Raw genomic sequence first — 24,263 nt, 5'->3', positions numbered from 1 at the left:
AAATGCTAATTCATATGGCACTAATGGGGCTAGGTTAGAAATTTATTTTCTATGGGTGCTTATTCATTTAGCTGGTATAATCAAATTCTGAGTCCAGGAAAAATAGGCTCAGAAAATCTCTGTTACTTTGAGGATGCAGGTGAAGGCTGGGATAACCTCTAAATTTTAGCACTTTGCCTATTCAGAGAAAGAAATAATGATTTTCTCTTAACGGTCTGCATTTTTACAGTTTTGAATGGAAGTTGTTTTGAATGAATGACCATGTTCTTTAAAATCTGACTGTTTGATTTCTACTTCCCCAATGCTGAGGATGTGAAACTGGAAGAATTTGTGTGGTGGGGAAAAATTAAGAGCTGTATTCAGTAAAGTATGTGTGTGTATATACCCATAATGAAATTATAAGAAGAAAGAGCCCCCAAAATAAAAAAGCAAGAAGGTTAGGCATTTGTAAGCCACTCTGGTTTTATACATTTTTAATGAATTAATTAGAAACTTATGTTCATTCACAGAGTACTAAACCTGAAAAAGTGCTGCCCCTTAGTTCAGTGAAACTTTATCTTGGAGTGAAGAAGAAAATGAAACCACCAACAAAGTAAGATTAGAAAAGAAACTGGGTTATGTTCTTTATCAAGTTCTGATTCTAAGTTTTGCGATGGAACAAGTGTTATCTGCTTAAACGAAGCACACAAGATATTTTATAGGGGAAAAGGCAATACGCCACATTTATTGAGAATACAACAGTTGCATGTACTTTTCAATCACACACACACACACACACACGTGCATACGTACGTATGTCTTGCCAGACGATGTTATAGTTACCAGTCCAGAGTCTGTATCAATCTAGTGGCCAGCCAGATTGATCGCAGAGGGGGAGCCGAGCTCTGTCGGTCAATCGATCCGATGCTCCTGGTGTTATTGGCAAGACATACTCAAAGTTCCATAGAAAAGCACCCTGCTTTTATAATCCTTTTCTCTGTTGAAATCCATGTATTCTGCTGTGTCATTCTGTGACCAGGACATTATCTTGTTGATGTCAGTGTTCTCAAAACATTTTCCAAGGCTCATCCTGTAATCAATCATCTTTCAGGGGTGCCCGCTTGCTTCAAGGTTCATCAATCTGCCAATATCCAATCATCTTATGAGTTGGGGTATGCATCAATGGTTATAGATGGCTCCTCTGCACCCAGGTTGTCTCATCTTGCCCCTTTTCTCTTGACCATTCTAGCTCTAACAATGACCTTCACATATTATCTCATTCACACAGTCTTTCACAAAATCCTTCAAAAATAAACAATACTGTTTTATATAAAGCAAATTCAAAACAATTCACATTGAAGGCCCAGGCCTTCAATATTTCTAATCTAATTAACATAGACACAATATGAGATCCTGTCTCTTTACTTACTAAACGCTAGAACAAGGAAATATAGGAGATATGTACTTAACTAAAGGATTTAACTTACTACAATATTATATATGATTATATATATTACCTTACATTACTACATTACCAAACCTAAAATTCAAATATTAAAAAAAATAATAAAACTTTCAATCATTCAGTCCTAACACAAGGACACATGCAAATGTGCATGCACACACACACACATGCATACTTGAGTCAGGAAGCCAAGTGAAGCCTGTCCCTTATTCTGAGTGAAATAGCACTCCATAATATTACTTGTTCTGATGCTGTCTGGTCCTGTGTTCCATGTTAACTCTTCTGTGTTAGAAAATTACTTTATCGATTGGTTTTCTTACTCTGCAGTGTGTTATCTGTTATGGCTGTAATTATTAGCTCAATTAGTCTTGTATCATGTAGCATGTGTTCCAGTGGTGAGCACACCTTTAGTGTGCCAAAAAAGATTACTTTGATCCCTGGGTCTTCAAAGGAGGATCCACGTTAATCCCTGGGTCTTCAAAGGAGGATTTTCCTTCTCTAGGTTCCACAATGCTATAACCATTTCTGGTCTGTCAGCTAATCAGTGATACTCCTTACTGAGTCAGGTTAGTGGCCAGAAACTGGTAGGTTTCCTGTCTTCCCAGGGCAGAGCTCTCTGTCACTTAGGGCACACCCAGGCCTCAGAGATGAGAGAAGCTGGCATCAAACCAAGGTGTTTCACTGCAGAGCTACTCATTTTCAAAGAGCCAAATGGTTGTCCACTCACTTTTCTGCCTTGTGTGTCGCTGTGTTTGTTCTTTCTCTTGCTTACTTGTGTTTTCTTCTGGTTTTGCTCATTCTGCCATATTACTGTCTGGTCCCATTTCTTCCTTTTTTTCCCCCTCTCTCTTTCCCCCGTCTTTGGTTCATACTTCTTAACCCAGCCTTCCTAGTCACTTACTAATTCTCAACTGATGACTCTTCCCTCTCTCTACCCCCAGAAATAGGGCAGTGCCTAGATCATATTGTCTGACTTCATTCTGAAAATCAAGTCTTCAATTGACTGTCCTCACTACTTACCCCGCCTGTTTCACATCCATGTCACTCCTACTGCTAGTAGGAATATTTTGACCTGTTATAGCACCTTCATCAAAGGATCTCAGTCATTCATTTGTGGTTGTAGAGGACTAAGTATCAGTACTCCTCTTGAAAGCAAGAAAGTAAAAACGACATCTCTTATCTCAGTTGTGTTCTTTCTGTGTAGTCTTAGCTTTTCTTACATTCAATTTTCTATTATAGCACTGATTTCAGGTAAATAAATAAATAAACAAATAAATAAATAATTATTTGTAATGTGGAGTTTTATTTTTTCAGCTGGGGTCTTACAGTGTATTCTGAAAAGCACCAATGGTAAGTAATCAACTCTAACAAATGTGAGTGTGTTGTGAATATCAACATTTTTAAAATAGTGTGCTTGAAACCTAGTATGTGTGCTTTTCTTGTTTTTGTTAGATTTCTTTTACCCATTTCCAAAAAAACCAAGGTTGATTTCTTTCAATATCTAGTTTAAGCTATTGATTTAGTATCCTTGCTAAGGTCCCAGTTCAGCAAAGCCCCAAAAGAAAGGTTTGAATCCATTGAAAGCCAATGAACTAAGCACATGCTTAAAGATAGACAGCTGCTTATGTTTTCAATGCAATTAGGATGCATTCCAGAATTTGATCCAATATGCATCATCCTCAGTCTTTTCAAAATATGCATTTAATATAAAAATATTGTGTCTAAAATGTAAATAAGAAAATGCTAATAACATTAAACAAAGAAGAGAAATCCAAACAGGTTTTTGTCAAAACAGGAACTGCTTATGGAGTCTGACACAACTGCAGTTAGCTACTTCTTAAACTGTTTATTGTAATAATACTGTACATTATATTGTAGGCACATGTGTTGTGATGGACAGGATACACAAATGGAGTGGCTGACCAGTATTTTCAATGCACAGGTAATACTTTAGTCTGAGGAAATAAGATTTTAAAAAATTCTCCATGTTTCATAGTTAGTCGTGCACTGTGGAGTATCACTGGTAATTAATTTGTACTTATCCACAAAACAATTAAACAAATGTATCTTAGGGTGGTCTGTATGCACCATATATTGTAGCAAAAAGGATAATGCTGTGAAGCCAGTAATGTTGATAAACAGGGCTTGACAAGCAGTGGCGAGCCCTGCTTGCCAGCCGCAGGGTTTGGCATGCTGTGCATGCGCAGACCGCACTGCACATGCACTGACCACGCTGGGCGGCCACACCAGGCTAAAATCTACTCTCCACGGGTGAGTAGATTGCCCTAATTGTCGAGCCCTGTTGATAAATACCTGAGATTGTACAACTGCAAAAAGATGTGGATTTAGTCCATTTTTTGACTACTAGCTTAGTGCTTAGAGTAATAGGTAATAATGGCTCCACATTTGAGCTGTAGTTTTTTGGAAGGAATTCTTTAAGTTCTCCTAAGTTCTCTTTTGTGTTGTCGAGAATCTGGAGGAAGAGAGGCAACCCATTTGTCCATCACCAGTAGATATAATGGCTGATGCCCTGAGCTCCCTGAAGCCAATGGGGTCAGGATTTCACCCATTCTGTTAAGACAAGTAGAGAAATACCTGCTCCTTCATTGTAGGGAGGTGGGGGTCTGGCTTTCAGTGGCAGTTCAAGAACCCATACTCATGCATAAAAAGATTTTAATGTGCTTGGGATTAAAAGAACTAGAGGGGAGGAGATGGGGAAATTTCACCCAGAGTGGATAACTGCACACACAGCCATGTAGTGTGAATTTTGAAAATGGTGCTACATCTGCATGAGTTTTTTTCTGCTTTTTTCCCATAAGGATTCAGGGTGCTTCTTGGCAAAGTTACTGCCTGTAACAGTTGAAAAAAGTTGGCTTTTGTAATCCCTTCATAAGAGAGTATTACATTTTACAGTTTAGGTGACTGCCAGTTCCCCAGGATATCAGGAGCCATCATGTAACCATAAACATTAACAAATGAGCCAGGGCTCATCAGTTAACTATTTACATGGTTACACTTTCACATCCAACCTCAGTATTGGATAGAAATCTGGATAGATTGTTGGACCCAACAGTTAATGATCAATGGCTCTGTTTCTGGTTGGCAGTTGGTTCCAAGTGGAGTTCCCCAGGGATTGATTCTGGGGCCGGTATTATTCAACAGCTTTATTAATGACCTGGATGAGGGGATGGATTGCATCCTCAGCAAGTTGTTTAATGACTTAAACTAAGGGGAGAGGTAGATATGCTGGAGTGCAGGTATAGGGTCCAGAGTGACCTAGACAGATTAGAGGATTGGGCCAAAAGAAATCTGATGAGGTTCAAAAAGGACAAGTACAGAGTCCTGCACTTGGGATGGAAGAATCCAAAGCATTATTCCAGGCTGGGGACCGACTAGGGTAGCAGGCTGGGGACTGGCTAGGTAGCAGTTCAGCAGAAAAGGACCTGGGGATTACAGTGGATGAGAAGACGGATATGAGTCAATAATGTGCCCTTGTAGCCAAGAAGGCTAATGGTATATTAGGGTAAATTAGGAGGAGCATTGCCAGCAGATCCAGAGAAGTGATTATTCCCCTTTATTCATCACATCTGGAATATTGGGTCCAATTCTAGGCATTGGAGAGGGTCCAATGGAGGGCAACCAAAATGATTAGGAGGCTGGAGCACATGACCTACGAGGAGAGACTGAGGGATTTGGGCTTATTTAGTCTGCAGAAGAGAAGAGTGAGGGGGGATTTGATAGCAGCCTTCAACTGCCTGAAGGGAGGTTCCAAAGGGGATGGAGAAGACGCTGTTCTCAGTAGTGACGGATGGCAGTACAAGGAGCAATGGTCTTAAGTTACAGTGGGGGAGGTCTAGGTTGGCTATTAGAAAAAACTTTCACTAGGAAGGTGGTTACTTATAAATATACCCTTTCACACACACTGTGGCTAAACAGGAGGAGAGGACATTTTTATAGTTAATAAACTTCAGGATGTAACACATTTCATTTTTATAATTTGATCAAAGGTGTTTTTTTTTAACCTGAAAGTCTTTTTGACTTTATGTAAAGCTTGTCTCTGCAGAGCTTTCTCAGGAGTTGACCCATGAATCTAGAATGGACTCTCCAGGAGTTAAGGAGCATCACAAACCTCACCACCTTCCACTCTAAGTGCACCAAACATTTCTTTAATCTTTCTTTCTGTAACGGAAACATATGGCAGTGGGTGTGTGTATATACATTTCAAATCAAAACATTCCGCTGATCCCCTCGGGAGAAGATGAGAAAATAAACATGTGACAAATGTGAAAGTAGATGTCACCATGAAATGTGGCTTCCTTTTTCTTCAAGTTGTTATAGCAATATCAAACAATGTAATGCAGTATGTTCAAGGAGGTTTGATTGCAGAGGGAGCCATAAGTTGTTTAGAATTTCCTGTGTTGTGTGCTTTTATGGCAATATTAAGGTTGAGAATGTAATAGTTAGCTGCTCTTGCCATCTGTCATTTTATTTAAAGAAATTTCGTTGTGAATGTACCTTCTTTAATAAAAATTAAATATATATGATTATCCTGCTTGTGTACCAAGTATATAATACAGAACCAGGCGCATGATTATTGCAATACCTAATCATAGACTTTGAAGGAGAATCTGTTTTGACCTTTGTAAATAGTGAGAGTGGGATGTGTAATGCTTGTCTTAGAAGCAACAGACTTTTCAAAACCTTGTCTTATTCAGCTCCTTCAAGTGAAATAACTATTGTGGTTTCCATGGAAACAGCTACCAAATCTGAAATACATCTCATGGGGATAACAAGGGTAGTGTCTCAATGAATAGGTTCACAGGTTATTGACATAGGTTGCTTAAAAACAACTCATCCAAAGCTTAGTAACTCTGTCCAAGCCCTATTGATGCAAGATCACAAGAAAGATAATGTTACAACTCTGACCAGCAAGTGTACAGTGAAGCTTGTTTATTTAATCAATCTGGAATGCAGACTTACAGAAGCAGTTCATATCGTTTGGGAATTGTTTAAAAGAAGAATGCATGTTGCTACCTTTCCCTAACTTTAGCATATTCTTCAGTTATTTTTCTTTGAAAATTCATTATGGATTATATGCAGTATATAAATTAACAATATTAGGCTGTAATGAGGGAGCATTTTTATTCAGCATTGTGATCTTTAGCAGATGTAATAACACCATGAATTAATTGTGCCATTAGGTGGTAATGAGACACAACTGATCTATTTTTCCATGGTAAAATATTATTTGCAGTTACGTTAACATGTGAGGGTGCAGTAAGTTATGCTCCAAAAGATTATCATAAAATATCAGAATGCTTTATACATGCAAGTGGTTGCATCTAGTGTGAAGTAAACCCCCATCACCACTGGAGATTAGAAAAAAAAAACATTGTAAGTTTATAAACTGGATTTGTTATCCTGAGTCAACATTTCAATTATAGCCAGGTTAGAATGCTTTCTGTTCTTATACAACACACATTTCCATAGTATCTGAACATTTCTGTTAATAGGTTTTTAGTTAATAGGATATTTTGAGTGGGGTTTTGAACTTAGATTTAAACTTCCAGGTGATTTTATGGAAGACATAGAGGTGTCAAGATATTTGCATTAAATTATCCAAAGATAGTTTGTTTGCAGCTAGACGTGAAAGAAGCTTAACTTGGTGATGGAGACCCATTTTCTTTTATTCCTTAGAAACAATTGCTATTTAGTTGCATAGCTTGGCATTCAGGGAAGGTATTGCATATTAATTCTTCTTTTTTTCCCTCCTCTGATGAAGTAGGTACTATAATGTCATAAATTTTGTTCCGTTATAACCTAATTGTTCTAGTTCTCTTGCTTAATTTGGAGAAGTTTGGGTTAGTATGGAGATTATTCATTTTGTATTTTGATTGGTAAGCAGTTAAAAAAATATAAAATAAGATCATTGTTTTCTTTAAGAATGTGGCATGAATATCCCATTGGGATATGGTACAAGCCCTTTGTTGAATGTAATAAAATTAGTGTGTACAAAAAGCACTTAACATAGCTATCCAGAAAATAAGGCATTGATGGAAAGATGGACCAAAAAAAGGTGTTTTCCAGTTCTTATTTCTGTGTGCATGTATTCCTCTGAGCATATTGTGGAGCTCACAAATAAAGCCAAAATTAGCAACTGGATAAAGTTACCCTTCACACACACGGGCAGTAATTCTTCTACATAATACTGCAATTAAGGGAAATTTGCTCATTTGCTTAGAAGAAGAAATGTTGTTTGGCATGGTTTGGTTTCTTCTCCAGGCTTCTTTATGAAAACCAATTTATTCTGTGACCTTTTTAAACTAATAATTACATGAAGATTTTTTTTGCATTATATTTGATGGAGAATATCAAAAAGTTGAGGGAGCCCTTGAAGAACTCAGAAATCATTGTAAGTTGAGCACCAAAAATTGTCTCTCCAGTTGCTTTGAAACAACATTCTACATCATCACAATAGCCATTCTCAGATAAATGCAGCGCAAATATTGCCTGTTTCTCTGAACTCAGCCTTCCACGAGACCTTCCACCTTACTAAATCCATCAGGGACTAATGGGATAACTAAGGAATAGTTAAAACAAAAGACAGGACTTTAAAGACTAAGAAGATGGTTTGTTAGGTGATGAGCTTTCATGGGCCAGACCTACTTTCTCAGATCAAATTGTGGAAGAAAATTGGCACAACCATATATACCAAAGTGATACAATTAAAAAAAAAGTGACCACACATAAAAATGACGAATCAGGTTTAAGAACAGAAGAGGGATGAGGGGGGAAGATTAGTGTCTGTGAGGTAATGACATTAGGGGTGATAATTGAGGAAGCTATCTTTGTAACGGGTGAGATAATTAGCATCTTTGTTAAGAGCTATACACAAAGTGTCAAATTTAAGCATGAATGACAGTTCTGAGGCTTCTCTTTGAAATCTGGAGTTAAAATGTCTTTGAAGAAATATACATATTTTAAGGTCATTGAGAGAATGGTCAGTCTGGTTAAAATGGCAAGCAACAGTTTTCTCACTGAGAGAGCCTGATGTCTGTTTTATGTGCATTGATTCTTTGGCGAAGTATCTGAGAAGTTTGTCCAATATACATTGCAGACGGACACTTTAGGCACATGATGGCATAAATTATATTTCTGGATGAACAGGAATATGTGTTCTTGATCTTGTAATTGGCATGGTTAGGTCCGATAATGGTGTCAGCAGAGTAAATATGTGGACAAAACTGTCACCGGGGTTTGTTGCAAGGAAAAGTTCCAGGGCTGGTATTAGTGTGGTATGTCCTATGGTTGTTGGTAAGAATCATCCTGAGGTTAGGTGGTTGTCTATAGGAGACTATGGGTCTGTCTCCCAGAGCCTCTCCGAGGGTAGTATCCTGTTCCAGTATAGGTTGTAGTTTATTGATAATTCATTGGACGGGTTTAAGTTGAGGGCTATAGGTGATGACAAGTGGTGTTCTATTGCTGGTTTTCTTGGGTCTGTCTTGAAGTAGATGATTTCTGGGTATTCGTCTGGCTCTTTCAATTTGTTTTTTTATTTCTCCGGGTGGGTAATTGAGGTTTATAAAAGCTTGGTAGAGATCCTGAAGTTTCTGGTCTGTCAGTAGGATTAGAGCAGATGCGATTGTATTGAAGGGCTTGACTATAGTTAGATTTTTTAGTGATAATATTCTGTGTTGGAATGAGCTACGAGATTTAGGAATGCCAAGAAGGAAGAGTGAAAGGCAATTTCCAAGTTATAAGTATGGGACGTGAACATACCTTGTCTGAATTTAGAGACCATGTACTAATGGCAGCATACACATACTCTTTCTCTTATGCTTATTTCTTTGTGCTTTGCCATGCTTATATATAGACTCTGCTGTTGAATAATATTTACAAGGTGTATTTCATATATTACAAGTCTATCGTCTGAAAAGATAAAGATGGTTTGATATATTTCTGTTGACAAGAGACACCTACTTGAGTCATAACTATGAATAAGTAAATTTTAATTTTCTGAATGAGTTATAAATATGTGATTTTACATATTTTTGTTAGTCTCTAAGGTGCCACAGGGCTACTAGGTTTTTTTTTTCATAATTTAGTTATTTCCCAATCTATTAAAATCACAAGTGGAATTAAGCAATGAAGACTCATGTTTAGGCTCCATCTGACCACCTTAAAGTGCCTTGGTGCTTTGGTTTTCCATCATTAAAGTTCCTGGGAGGCTTATATTTCAGTGAGTGAGAATGCGCACAGCTGTCTATCTCCTGCTGCTGTTCAGTGCAAAACTCTCAGGGGTGGAGGAGATAACTCAGTGGTTTGAGCATTATCCTGCTAAACCCAGGGTTGTGAGTTCTATCCTTGAGGGGGCCATTTAGGGATCTGGGGCAAATCTGTCAGGGTACTTGGTCCTGATTTGAAGGCAGGGGACTGGACTTGTTGAACTTTCAAGGTCCCTTCCAGTTCTATGAGATAGGTATATCTTCATGTTATGTTATTTATACAATAGGTAATTCATCCCACAGCTATATTGCTTTTGGGACCATTCTAGTAGACTCCCATGTGCCAAAGGATATCTAAACCCCTACAAAAGAAGAGGAAGAGATAGATGGTGTTCTGCTTTATTCAGCTCTGGTGAGGCCACATCTGGAGTATTGTGTCCAGTTCTGGGCCCCCCACTATAGGAAGGATATGGACACATTGGAGAGGGCCCAGTGGAGGGTGACCAAAATGATAAGGAGGCTGGAGCACATGACCTATGAGGAGAGACAGGGATTTGGGTTTGTTTAGTATGCAGAAGAGAACAGTGAGGGGGGATTTGATAGCAGCCTTCAACTTCCTGAAGGGAGGTTCCAAAGAGGATGGGAAAGGCTGTTCACAGTAGTGACGAATGGCAGAACAAGAAGCAGTGGTCTCAAGTTACAGTGGGAGAGTTCTAGGTTGGACATTAGGAAAAACTATTTCACTAGGAGGGTGGTGAAGCACTGGAATGGGTAACCTAGGGAGTTGGTGGAATCTCCATCCATAGAGGTTTTTAAGTCTCAGCTTAACAAAGCCCTGGCTGGGTTGATTTAGTTGGGATTGGTCCTGCCTTGGGCAAAGGGCTGGACTTGATGACCTCCTGAGGTCTCTTCCAGCTCTATGATTCTATGATTAGACCAATGCTTAACATACTCATTATGTGGGAGGCCGAGACTCAAAACTCTCTCTTAGGCTATTTTGGAGCAGGGATTTGAAATTAGGTTTCCCATCTCTTGGGTGTAGCTTAAACCACTGGGCCATTGACTACATTGGAGTGTCTTTCATTCTCTCCTGTAAAACTGTCTCACTTTGTTCGAATAATTAAATATTCCTTGGGCCCGAGAAAGTAAGTAACTCTATAGCCCATTTGTAGGGGTACACACATAGTGGTATGAGACACAAGTTCAAATCCTCGTGCCTGAATGATTGCTTTTACACAGTGGAACATCTTCCTCAAGAGATGTCTGGAACCAGCTAAATATTGCAGTCCTAAATCTTCCTACTGTATTCCATCCATAATTATTTACACTAAAGTATTTTCTACTGAGGACATTTAATCCTTTGAGGTGGGGAAGAAAATACCATAACTGTTATAACAGCTAATTTATACTAATAAATTAGTAGCATAAATGTTCCCTTTAGTTTAAACATTTATTTTTCTATTGCATCAGAAAATTGCACTTATATATACAGTTTATTTGGAATTTTGGACCTAGACATCAAATAGATATATTTTATTTCCTAAATATTCTTTTTTGTTCTATTGTCAGTAGTTACATTTTGATATTTTTATAGATGGTATGGTGGGAACACCTGTGGAACATAGACCATCCACTGAGACTTTAAAGCTCTATTCACTTTGCATCTTGCAGTCCTGCAGCAAAAATTCCAAAGCGCCTACAGAATCATCAACATAATTATAAAAAAACATGTTCCCGTTCTCTTAAAAATAAGTCATAGTTTTCTGTGGAACTATAGTACAGCGTAGTATATATTCTTACTAAGGCAATTTCATACATAAGGAAAGAAATGTATTCATAATAAAATTGCATAACAGGAGTAAAGAATTTTGTTTCTACAGCACAGTGATATATGGCCACCAGCTGGAAAAGCAAGAAAACAGTCTATAACTAAAAATCCCAAAATTGGAGGCTTACCTTTAATTCCCATTCAGCGGGAGAAAAATATTTCTAAAACCAGCGGAAATGCAGAGGTAAGCCGGTAGTTAAAGTTGAACTTTAATTACAATGCTATATTTGTAAACTGTCCTTTTATTTTTCTGGAGTTGGATAAATGTGAGATGTAGATGTTTCTAATGTCCGTGTCCTTTATAGTGTTCTGCCATTAAAGGAATAGTTAGGACAATATAATTAAAGGCATAATGAGCTAGTTCTGTGTCAAGTTGGTAAATTAACACTGGATTTTTTTTTAGTAAGAGACACTTATTAGATTTAAATGGGATTTTAACCATGAATTTTACTAAACATTAATAGTTTGTTTTAAATAAAGTCTTTGATAATACAGGTGTGCATGTGCGTGTGCTCTATTATTCCTCTTCCTGTCTCCAAAGCAGCCTTGCACTTTTAGGTATCTATCCTAGAATATCCATAGCAAAGGGCTTCTTTTGTAAATTAAATAAAAATGGAACTAACTGTACGTTTCAATGATAACATAACTAAAATATTTACCCAGCACTGGTCAGTCAGGTCCTTAACTCAATTAATTTTTGTTTTTTTGGAAAATAAATTTAAAATATGCATGTTTCACTTGTATCATTGCTCTGGGGTGGGGCTGAGGATGAGGGCTGCCCCAGGGAGAGAGGACAGCTTCAGCACTCTCTCACTGCACAGCTTGGGACCAGGTAAGAAGTGTCTCTCCATTGCCACTGCAGCTCCAGCAGGCACAGCTAGGGAAGGGTGCATGTCCCTTGGCTGGGGCAGGTCCAGGTTCATCTACCTCCTGCACTCCCCAACCAGATTGAGTCAGCCCAGTCAGCAGTGCAAGTGTTGGTAATGCTGCTAGACAATGTTGACGTCCCATGATTTGACAAATTCTCTGCTTTGGCACCCATCATGTACTGACAGTGCCCAACTAAAGAGGTTCAACCTGTTCATCAAATAACTAAAATAGAAATATTCCCCTTAGTGTAATTAAGCAATTATTAGCCAGCTCTATATCCAGCAAAATTGCAAATTAGCTATGATATGTGCATCAAGACAGGACAGGATCTGGACAGTCAGGGATAAGTATTGTAGAGTATTAAAGGGAAAAAATAGGTGAAAATTCTGTTCCCATTTTAGTTGATAGTGAAACTTCCATCAACTTCAGTAGAGATAGTACATTAAGAGTAAAATTCTAGGTGTTATGTAAATGGTAAAAATTGTACCTTGTTCTTCAAAGAATCCGTTCTCTGTATGTATTCTGAATTCTGTCTACGTACTTTGTGGTTAAGTGTTTACTGACAAGTTTCAGAAGGGTAGCCGAGTTACTTCGCTTCAGCAGAAACAACAAGAAGTGCAGTAGCACCTTAAAGAGTAACACATTTATTTGGGCATACTCTTTTGTGGGCTGAAATCAGATGCATCTGACAAAGTGGATTCCAGCCCACAAAGCTTATGCCCAAATAAATTTGTCACAGGACTCCTATTGTTTTGGCCTTGTTAGTTTTGAAAAGCCAAACCAGGTAAGAGAGAATGAAAAATGGATTTGTCCATTCTTGTGCATCATCATCTGAATTGTTACTTAATTATTATTTGGATATAATTTGGACAATTTGGTTTGGCCAGTCTTTGTTGTTGGACACTAGAGGATTTGCTGGGTATTGCCTGGGTCCCTGTGAAGGGATAGGGCAGGGGACTGGGAGATGCAGGACACAGGACAGGAGTAGGAGACTCAGAGCAGGGGGTTGTGAAGTACAGGATTCAGGTAGGGTTGCCAGGTGTCCGGTTTTGAACTGGACAGTCCAGTATTTGAGCTTTCTCTTTGGGAAACAAATTGAGAAAATATAAATGTCCGGTATTTTCTATGTAAGACGTAATATAAATTGTGATGTAATGTCAAGTGTGTCCGGTATTTTTGTTGAAACCATCTAGCAACCCTAGATTCAGGGTGGGAGGTCAGAGGGTGGGTTTTACCAGGGTGGCCTGTGGCAGCAAGGGTGGCGCTGTCCTGGATGCTCCTCCTGGAAGGAGCTTAAAGGGGAGGTGGCAGCTCCTCCCAGGGGGTTGGCGCTGCAATACCCAGCCCACTGACTGGCAGCTGCTGGGGGGTCAGCCAGCATTGCCAGCCCTCTGATTGCTCCTTGTTTTCTTTGTTGAGATTTGCAGAACTACTAATCAGACCTTATATTCTTAATATACACATCAAATGAGCGCATCCACAGCTGTTAGGACAGAACTACTACCACAGTGAGGTTTTGAGGCAGCTTCTGAAATTCCTTTCAGACTTGTGTAGCAATTCCCGGGAAAGATTTTAAAACATCATTTGTTTATTTAGCCCCAAATGCAGTAACACAATATTCTTATTCCTTTAAGTATGCTGTGAATGTTGATTCAGCTAAAAGTGAAGAAGTTGAGGAGAGACTACTTCAGTAAATAAAGTCTACTGAAGATGGGAACTCACTTTACTTTCTATGTATTTTGTTCTCTTTTCCTCCTTTTTATTGAAGTTATGGGACTGGAATAGATTTTGAAGAATGTCTAACTTTTTGCTGTTGCCTTGACTAGAAAACCATGCAGATAAGTTGTTCACTGTTAACGGTGGTATGCTCAACTCCCCTATGCCAGGGACTCCCACTTTTTTTTCTCTGATGCCCTGTGTACCTGGAGTAAGTGCTGCAGCTTACTATTAACACTTTCGAGGAAAATTATTAATTGTAATCATTACATAGTTTATATATATGTGCTTGTTTCCTTTTCATTTTAATGTTAATAACTGTAATAGTAGAAATCCCCAGCAATATGTACTCAAAAAAATGCTTTATGATCTTTAAAATCAGACAGTTTTAGTAAAACTACATTTTAAAAAAAATGTTGAGAGCAAAATGTATGGTGTTCAAACAAGAAAACACAATTCTATATAAAACTGAACAATAAGCACCACAACAATGTTAAGAATGTTGTTAAAACAATTTCATTTTATTTCATTTTAAAACAAAATAGTCCAACATTGAACACTCTTTTGTGTGTTCAGTTTTTTTAGTGTAAAATACGAATTTCTCTGCTGTGTAAGTAAAGACCCAATCCTACTCTCAACTAATTAGAAGAGAGCCAGATGTTGTAAATAAAAATAGGAGATAATTTACAGGCCAGGAGTTGTCTTAATGGGATAGTTGTGCTTGTTTTTCCTTGCAGGGGACTTATGTTCGTGAGCTCATTCTTATGGTATCTTCATTTTTCAGCCTTTCAGCCAGCTCCAGGCATGAGGCAGGAGATAGCCAAGGCGGGGTGTGCAGGCAGGAGGGTAGCTCAGAGTGCAGACAAGGTAGCTAGGCTATGTGCAGAAACAAGGGACAGCTAAGAGTGCTTGCAGGCAGTAGCTGGGGGCTGTGTGTACAGAGGGATTTAGGTCAGAGCGCAGGGGAAAGGGCTGTGTCTGAGAGGGTGATGCAGTGTCTGGCTGTGCATTCATTCCTTATCTGGCACAGTGTGAGCAGCTCTGCTTCTTGGTTCATATGCATGTGGAGTCAGGCCTGGCCATACCTTCCTACACAATTATTTAGCCAGAATTAGTAGCTGTGCTGCCCCACTCTTACCAAAATAGGTTTTTCTTGTAAGCTGCTATGTTAGGTACAGAGGCAAACTCACAATTTAAATGTTACTCACTAGTGTGTTAATTTGAACCATTTTATTTTTGATTTCTTGTCTTTATTCAGCATATTAAATGGGAATCTGGAAAGCTGACATACAGTGATCAAGAGGAAAATGACACAGTAGAAGGAAAACATAATTTAAAACAAAAAGCACATATGGTGGCACAATGCCTAGAGCGCAAGGAGGAGAAAATGAAAAACCATGTGAAAAAACATCGAAGCTTTATCTGCGTTGAAGACACAGGTACCGACGTTGCTGACTTGCACAAGAGGCCCTCGAAGGAATCAAGGACACTGAAGAAACATGAGAACAAAACAAACAAATCTAACTTGGAATCTGATAAGTTGCCACCAAGTGTTATTAAGGAACTAAACACAGTTCTGCAGAAAAACAGAGCCCTCCACGAAGAAACCTAAAATTGATTTTGTAAGAGGCAGACGTCAAAAAACCTGATTATTCCAGGCAATTAATCACTTGTTTGTTAAAGTCTGTATACAGACTGTACAGGATAGAGACTATAAAATGTATTTATATACAGCTGCTGATTTTTAAATGACAAGTATGTATGTGCTGGTAACACAACATAATTTAAGATTGAACTTTTTAAGTCCATAAAGTTCCTTTTGTGAAATCTTGGAACTTGAAGCCAGTGGAAATTTTGTCACTGACTTCAATGGGACTAGATTTTCACTCATCATTTTTAATGCAAAATTTAAGGTAGTTTACTAACCAGAAGATGGATTAAATGTTAAGTATAGTATGCTTATGCTCTATATGTTCAGAACTCTTTTTGTAACTATCAGAGAAATCTTCTTATAAAAGGGGACCAAAGTGCAAAAGTATATTGAGATTGTCTAATAATATATAAGTATAAATAACATATGATCTGATGACAAATCTATATATCCTCTTGCATTTCTGTATTTTTGTAAGTATACCTGTTTACATAGACTTAGCCTCTGACACAGTGGCATCAAGTTAGAGAGAGAGAGGGGGGAAAAAAAAGGAAAGAATACTTATTGAGACACCAGGTTGATTCTCATACCCTAAAACTATTCCTATATAATGTAAATGTAGCATATTTACAGACGACCGTAAAGAAGTTAGCACATTTGATGAAAATAAAAAGAAAATGGACAGAAATGAGAAATCCTCTGAGCTGCTTTATTTCATTTAAACTACTACATAAATGTAAATTACAGTGTCTTCTTTCTGCTATGCAGGTTGAAATAGATTTAAAGAAAGTGTGTCTATGGCAATGACTAGCTCATACAATCAGGAATGTGAGGCAGAACTTTCATCTTTAGGTCCCACTTCTGGAAGGGACTAGCTTACTAGTGACAAAATTGCTATTCGATGGCAATAATCACATGCAAAATGAATTTGCTTATGAATAGATGGCCCAATCACAAAACCACCCATCAAATTCAGCTTGTCACAGAATGGTCAGGAATGAAATGAGCATGGAGATGATATTATCCTTTCACCCTTAGAGGTGGTCCCACAAGATCAAGCTGGAGCAATACACTGAGGAAGCAATCTAAGCTATAGCTCTTCTGAGGCTTCTGGCTGCACCAGTCTAGTACCCATCAGGAGCACTTAATTCATTAATATTGGGAAGGGGAGGGAGACTGCCTTATTTCATCAAACTTTCTAGAGTGTAAAATTGTCCTTTTTAAATTAACAAACATATTTTCTGATTGTTTCCGTTGCCATATTTCTGTACAAACAGAAGCAGTTGTCTTCTGTACTCAGCTTGTTCATCTTTCCTGATATGAATGGATGTCAAAAGCACATTGTGACATCACAGTTACTTTTCATGGTGGCTAGCACTGAATACATTAATCTGAAGGAAGTTAATTCTGAAAGAGAAAGCTGCCCTCTGCATACAAGGGCCTTGATAATCTGCAGGTTCTGAAAGGAAGGGCTGAAAAAATACCATTTAAAGGGTTTTTATAATGTTTTATTTTTAATAGTCTGCTGGAATGTAGCAGTAGCAACATTCCTCTTTCACTCACTTTGCACTTATTCTGTTTGGCAAAGTTATTAAACCCAAATGTAGGTTTGTACATTTTTTTATGTGCACTTTTGATTATTTTGTTAGTTTTAATTTGTAGCATGAGCTTAAGTCTCATTTACTTAAGGGAGTGTTGAATGTGAATTATTTTCTTATTTGTTTTCTTGAATCAGGGTCTATCTTTGTGGGGTTCCAGGGAAGGATATTTCTGCCAAGTGATTACACTGTCCATCTGAGGCTGGTCCTGAATTTCCTGTTTACAGTTATTCATGTATTTCTACATTGTATTTTTCAGTGTTGACTTAAGCTTATTGTATAGTCGATCTTTTATTGTGTCATTAAGACTGTTATTCACTCAAGTGCAGAGATTTCATGCACCATTGGAGTCCCACATTAATGTGTATTGGGTGAGTTTGTCCAAAATATGTTATTTTATCTTAACTAAAATACTGGAAGAAAGTCTTTTCCAAGTTTGACCATTGCTCGGACAGTTGCTACAAAGGGTACTAAAATGTAAGGGGAAAAAAGTTACTTATTTGAAAAAATTCAAACTGAATATTGTTTACTTTTCAATTGTGACTAAATTGCCTGGACTTAGGCTCTTAGGTCATCAGTGAAAATATTTCACCTAATGTATAATCTTCCAATGTTTTCTACTTGTGTAATAAATAGTATTTGAACAGGGGCACTGTTTAACTTACACACAACTTCTGTAATAAAATGGAAGTGTGATTAAATACATTTAAAATTCATTACTTGTGAGTCTTTCATTTCTATTGAAATTATCTGATGTTCAATCAGTATTGCACTAAACTCTGAACTGATTTAAGAAGTGAAGAATAAATGGGTTTTCTCTTTAGGAAAAAAAATCATCAAGTCAGTGGTAATTGTTGTAGCAATTATTTCTATTCATGTCTCCAGACCAATGCTACTAATCCTGGGACTCATATTAATTAGTTATCCCTATATTACAGATGAGGAAAGAAAGGCACAACTAAAATAAGTGGTTTACACAGATCATAACTGCGACAGAACTGAGATTAAAATTTAGGAGTTAGTAAATCCTGGGTCCTTCATTATATTAGATTTCTCAAGCCTCCCTAGTTAGAAAAGGCACTGAATATCAATATTCTTTATCCATAGAGTATCCTTTTTCTGTGCATTTTCAAACTCTACTGAGAGAAGTTTTTTAAATACTTTTAGGTTAACAGTCAAAGAGCCACTAAAGAGTATGCTAAATGCTTTTCTATCCTAGGCATACTCACCAAACGTGCATTTCCAGCAAGTTAAAATGAAGACTATGTTGGAAAGTATGTTGTAATATAGATAGCAGCCTGCTCAATATACTTAGTGTTGCATATCTTAATTACTTTATAAATCCCTCTGGAATCATTATGGAAATTCACATTTATATTCATAGATTGTGAGGCTAGGAAGAACCACTGTGATCATCTATTCAAGGAGTGGGAAACCTCAGGCTGCGGCCCCTGGCTTGCCTGTGTCCAGCCCCACAAGTCTCAGTCCCTCCCCCCCCTCCCAGCACTGTGAGCTCGCACTGGCACTCCAACCCCCCTGCTGCCCCACTGCAGGGTTGGAACACACAAAATCTACTAGGCTGGGCCCGGTTATGCTCTGGTGTGGGAGGGAATGTGGAAAGTGTCCTTCTGTTTCTCAGTCAGGGGCCAAGTCAGTGAGGGTTGTTTCTCTTCTCACTTGTGTGTGGCCCCTGACTGATATTTTTTCTGAGAGTCAGCAGCCCCACCCCAGAAAACATCCCCCATACTCTATGTAGCTCAGGCCATATCAAAATAATTCCAAGAGCATGGTTTTTAGGAGAAAAAAAATCTTACCTTGATTTAAAACTTTTCAGAGATAGAGAATCCACCATGACACTTTGTAATTTGTTTCAATGGTTAATTACTATGACTGCTAAAATGTACACCATATCCTTCATTGAGATCATGAAGCAAATGTTCTATGCGGTTTGATTTTTTTTTTTTTTTTTTACATCAGTTCATAGCTGACCTTATGTTCTGTTCCTGGTAATGGAGAATACATTTCCTTGCAAATTATACCTTGGTTACATAAACAGTAATCCTTTTTTTTTTAGGACTCAATTAGCATTGATTTGTCCAATACTGGAGACTACTTTGGAACTACCAATTTAGAATAAATTTTAGGTTTGCTATGCATATGAATAGGTTTAATAACTTGTCATTTTCTTTCCTATCTTCATTTCCAATACGTGCTAATTAAAAGCTGTTAATGTTGAAATTTGAATAGTTCTTTTTCATATGTGAATATTTAAATTTTGCAGTAGCTTAACAGTCTTCAGTTGGGTGTCCTGCACTGAATTTTTTTGTTGTTTATTTTTTCTTTGCAGGCTATTTCCATCCTCGGGCTATCCATTTTAATTGTTCAAATTCATTGTGATGTAAGATATCTTGGGCTAGCTCTCTGTGTATTTTTAGTGTGGTACCTCTCCATCTTTAAGAAACAATAAATAAATTATTACATCTGAAACCTTTTTAATACATAAAAGATTGAGTCTTCTAGATAAAAATAAATGTGTTACTTTGCCCTCGATAAAAGCATTTAACAAATACTTTCCAGAAATTACTGGTGACAGTTGCAAGTTCTTTCAAGACTTGCATGCAGAATTTATTTTAATGCGAGGGTTTTTTAAACAGCCGTACAAGTTGTCTCCATTTTCTTTTCCTAATGAGTTCGTATGTGGTTGCTGTGGGTACTTACACATCTGGCCACACTTTCACATGTCCCCCAAATTATATAAAATAGGGCTGAAATATCTCCCAGCAAATAAAAACAAAATACTAAATATAATAAAAGGGGAAAGTGATTACTAAAGGTGTTTATGAACTCTTCATCTCTAGATCTTGAGTTCAGGTACTGGAACTAGAGAGATCAAATCAGACAATAATATTATATTGGCACAGCATTTCTTATTTACGGGCTTATTATGAGTGCTGTGAAAAACTGTCTAAAACTGCTGGCATGGCCTGGTTGCTGATGTCATGGCTTTTTTGAGGAGGTTAGTCTTGGAGATTCTGTTATGTGGCTTACTGAGTAGGTCAGGGGTGGCCAACCTGTGGCTCCAGAGTCACATGTGGCTCTCCAGAAGTTAATATGTGGCTCCTTACATAGGTACCAATCCAGGGCTGCAGCTACAGGTGCTAACTTTCCACTGGGCCGGAGGGTGCTCACTGTTAACTCCCAGCTCTGCCCTAGGCACTGTCCCCCTCCACCCTTTCCCCCCTAGGATCCTGCCACTTCCTACCCTCTCCACTGAGCCTGTCACACTCATGGTTTCCCCTCCAGTGTCTCCCACTGAGACTACATCTACACTGCAAGGTTTTTGCGCAAAACCCCGCTGTGTGTCCACACCTCGAGTGTGTTTTTGTGTAAGAAAATCTACAGTTAATCAATAGAACAGAGGGCTTTTTGTGGTCTATGAGGCATAACTCCTTTTTGCGCTACAGCTCTTGCGCAAAAAGGCATGTGTGGATGCTCTGTAGGGTTTTTTTGCACAAAAAGCCTATTGGAAAAAGCACAGGTGGTCTGATGGCCATTCTATGAATGGCCATCAGCGCTTTCTTGCGCAAGAGCATCCATGCAGTGTGCATACTCTGCTGTGCAAAAGCGATGTGCTTTGAGGTGTGGACACAATTTTGTGCAAGAAGTTTTTGCACAAGAAATGTTTTGCAAAAGACTTCTTGCACAGAACCCCTGCAATGTAGATGTAGCCTGAGAAGCTATATCTAGACTGCAGGCTTCTTTTGGAAGAAGCTTTTCTGGAAGAGATCTTCCGAAAAAACTTCTTTCAAAAGAGTGCATCCACAGTGCCCAAGTGCATCAAAAAGCGATCTGCACTGGATGGATGCTCTCTCACATGTAAGCTGTGATTACTGTGGATGGAGTGGCCAGCAGGGCACCTATGCTTTTTTCTCTTTTCTCTTCTTTCAAAAGAACTCCCTCTTCCCCATCCACACATGCCTTTTTCTGAAAGCTCTTTTGGAAAAAGGCTTCTTTCTTGTAGAAAGAGGTTTACCAATGTCGGAAAAAACCCTCAGTTTTTTTTTCTCAAATGAACGTGATTGCAATGTGGATGTAAGTGAGGTGGTTTTTTTAAAAAGCCATTTTTATGAAAAAACATCTGTAGTGTAGACATAGCCAGAGAGAGCTGATTCCAGTGGCCAGGAGGAAAAGGAGAAGGCGGCACTGGCTGGTGGGGCTGCCCATGGGTGGGGTGTGCTGTAAGTGGTGGTGGGGAGATGATCAGGGCTGGTGATATAGAACTGTTGTTCTTTGGCAATGTACATTGGTAAATTCTGGCTCCAGCTCAGGTTTAGGCTGGCTACCCAGTGAGCCTCACTCTTGATTCTTAAGTTTGTACACATTTTGTTCACTCCACTTTGCAGCTTATCCTTCTAGTCTCTTTGGCCAAATTTGTTTTCTACGTTGATTGGAAAACCTGAAGGGACCGTTGTGATCATCAGTAAGGGACTGGGTGGAGAGGGTGTGGCCTACTGGTCACAGTTGGGCTGGATTCCACATGATAGGGATGGCAGTCAGAGAGCAGGCATTGCTAAAGTTGGGCTTAATTATTAAGCATCAGGGTCAAAGTCATACCAAACGTGTAGATCAGAGATAAGGTGAGGACTTGCTACAGGCCTGAAGTTTGTGTGCTTACCCTTCCTCCAGGTGGCACTATAGGAACATCAACTGTTCCAGGTTTCACAGACCTGTGTTCTAGTCCATGATCCTTACATTCCTTTTGAACTAGAGCACATATTTAAAAATGGCTAGTGATGGAGAATCCACCATGAGCCCCAGTAAATTGTTCCCATGATTAGTTAGGCTTGAGGCCTACCTCAAAACCATGTAACTCAATCCAATCATGTATAAAGTGCTTTCATTGTGTAATAGGTGACAACGTGGAAGAGTCCCACTTAATCTAGCAATATTAGGTATTTTCCATTTCACAGACTGTTGGCCTAATGACTCACCCATAATATCAAAAAATTTGGACACATAAAAAGACTTCTGAGGAAGCAGGCATGGACTATTCTGGGCAACAGCTCTCAGAGAAATGATCAGTTTACTGAAAATTAAATATAAAGAGCTAATAGAGGGGGAAAAACACCCTCTCACAAGAGTCAGTCACTTAACATTCTTTGGTGACCAAAATGAAATATGGATTGAAAGCCCTGGCTAAGGAAAGGAGTGAGAGAACACAATTTATAGTCAGTCTCCTTAATTGAAATTTTTAACCTTGGAAGGTACTTTTAGACTATAGTGATTTTGAGTTCAAAGTAAAAATCAGGAGAAAAATAGAAATTTTACTCTGACAGAAGCAATGTTATGAAAGTCAATGAAACTATACTTGGAATTTAAATTGGACTTTAAGTGAGAGTTGGACAGCTAACTTCTTTATGTGATACTGAAAAATCCTAATCTTAGACCTGCTCTGATCTTATAGTTTCGGTAGTATATGGATAACATCGGTCAAAAGCCTTGACTAAGGAAGAAATGGTAAAAACTAACTGAATTTTTCACTCTAAAGAGTGAATTCACCTTTGAATCTGTCTTATGGCATTTACCCAGGTCTGGACTCCAAAGAGGCATAAAAAAAATCACACTTTTACTTTATGCTACTTTTGTTAAAGCATGGAAGATTATCATTATGGTTAGATTTTTAATAACATTACTGCAGCCTAAAGTCAAAAGGCAGTGGGTATGAATCCAATGTCAGGTAGCATTTCCTTAGGTACAATTTATTTTGAGCAAACTTACTTTACTTTGATTCTGCCTGTTAAAGGCATAATACAAAATGGAAACTTCATTAAATATAAATAGGACCTTTTAACTTGTAAAAAGCATGGGAAGACTACATTCATGACTTCTCCTATTTCCACTTAGTTTCAACCACCTTCAGCAGGATTAGGTAGTTTTGGCAGCCAGTGGTAGCTTTAATGTGGGTTTTACATCCACAAAAATCATGGAACTCCAGGTGCCAAACCTGATTACAGATGTGAGTGACTAGTTGACTATCTGATAAGCAGAAGCTTATTGGATAGTTGACACACTGGTCGATTACTTGCTTTCCCCCTGCTTCTTGCTGCCTCTAACACAAAAAGGCATCAAGGGGAAGAAGAGGACGGGGGTGCAGGAGGGATCCAGCTTAAAAGCTGGTTCCCGCCAGCTCCAGCTCCATGGGATGGGGTAGGGGCGGAGTGGCAGCCAACTTTGAAATGTGCAAGAGTCCCCACTGGGGCTCTTGTACATTTCAAAAGTGGAACATAGAAGTTCTTATTGACTAATCTCATAGTCAGTGGAAATTCCATTGACTTTTTGATAAGTTAATTAATCAAAATTTAACATCCCTAAACCTAATTTGCACTGTGACCCTTTGAGCCAGGCTGCAATGCCTGAAGTAAGGAGCTGGGCCCAGCTCTGTGAGACAGGAGTCACCACTGCAGCATTAATAAGGGCAGGCTGACTCTCCAGCTCTCATCTCAGATCTCACCTTGCTGGGTTCTCCATCCACACTGGGCTAAGATTAGGATTGTGGTGTTTGGGGTAGAGGGTGGTACTGCATGTTGTCAATGCCCTTCTCCACATCACTTGACTACAACTCAAAATCATGTCCATCCACTCAATCAGAAGGCTGCATCCACCTCTGACTTCACCTGATCCAACCACTGGGTTTGTATAGTCAAGTATCATCTCTCTCATAGTGTCCAGAACTTGATGCGTCAGAAGAATGGTGAAAAACCTATCATCCAGGGAGCCAATATTATAGTGTTACTTAGGTGCCTCCTAGGGTTACCAATGGTATTTTTCATTCTTTGACAACTTCCTCTACTTCTGCTTGAAATTTCACACACATCACTTCAATGTTTAGCCAGCATTGCTATTACACAGGGGTTGAAAAGAGATTTTTTTT

At 38.6% G+C, this 24,263-nt stretch overlaps 1 protein-coding gene across 2 annotated transcripts in view; it reads left to right on the top strand.

Annotated features, from left to right (window-relative positions):
• ARAP2 (ArfGAP with RhoGAP domain, ankyrin repeat and PH domain 2) overlaps positions 1-18,048 on the top strand; it is a 209,596-nt gene extending 191,548 nt beyond the window's left edge. The window contains exons 29-33 of one of the 2 annotated variants that reach the window (XM_006128750.5): positions 510-592; positions 2,759-2,794; positions 3,323-3,386; positions 11,550-11,681; positions 15,342-18,048. In XM_006128750.5, coding sequence (XP_006128812.3) covers positions 510-592; positions 2,759-2,794; positions 3,323-3,386; positions 11,550-11,681; positions 15,342-15,695 — 669 coding nt within the window. In that variant the 3' untranslated portion in view covers positions 15,696-18,048. The other variant, XM_025187574.3, reaches the window with a different exon arrangement.
• The last annotated feature ends 6,215 nt before the right edge of the window (positions 18,049-24,263 follow it).

The sequence above is a fragment of the Pelodiscus sinensis genome, chromosome 4, assembly GCF_052426305.1.
Source record: "Pelodiscus sinensis isolate ZL-2025 chromosome 4, ASM5242630v1, whole genome shotgun sequence".
NCBI lineage: Eukaryota > Metazoa > Chordata > Testudines > Trionychidae > Pelodiscus > Pelodiscus sinensis.
This window is presented reverse-complemented; position numbering and strand designations above follow the sequence as displayed.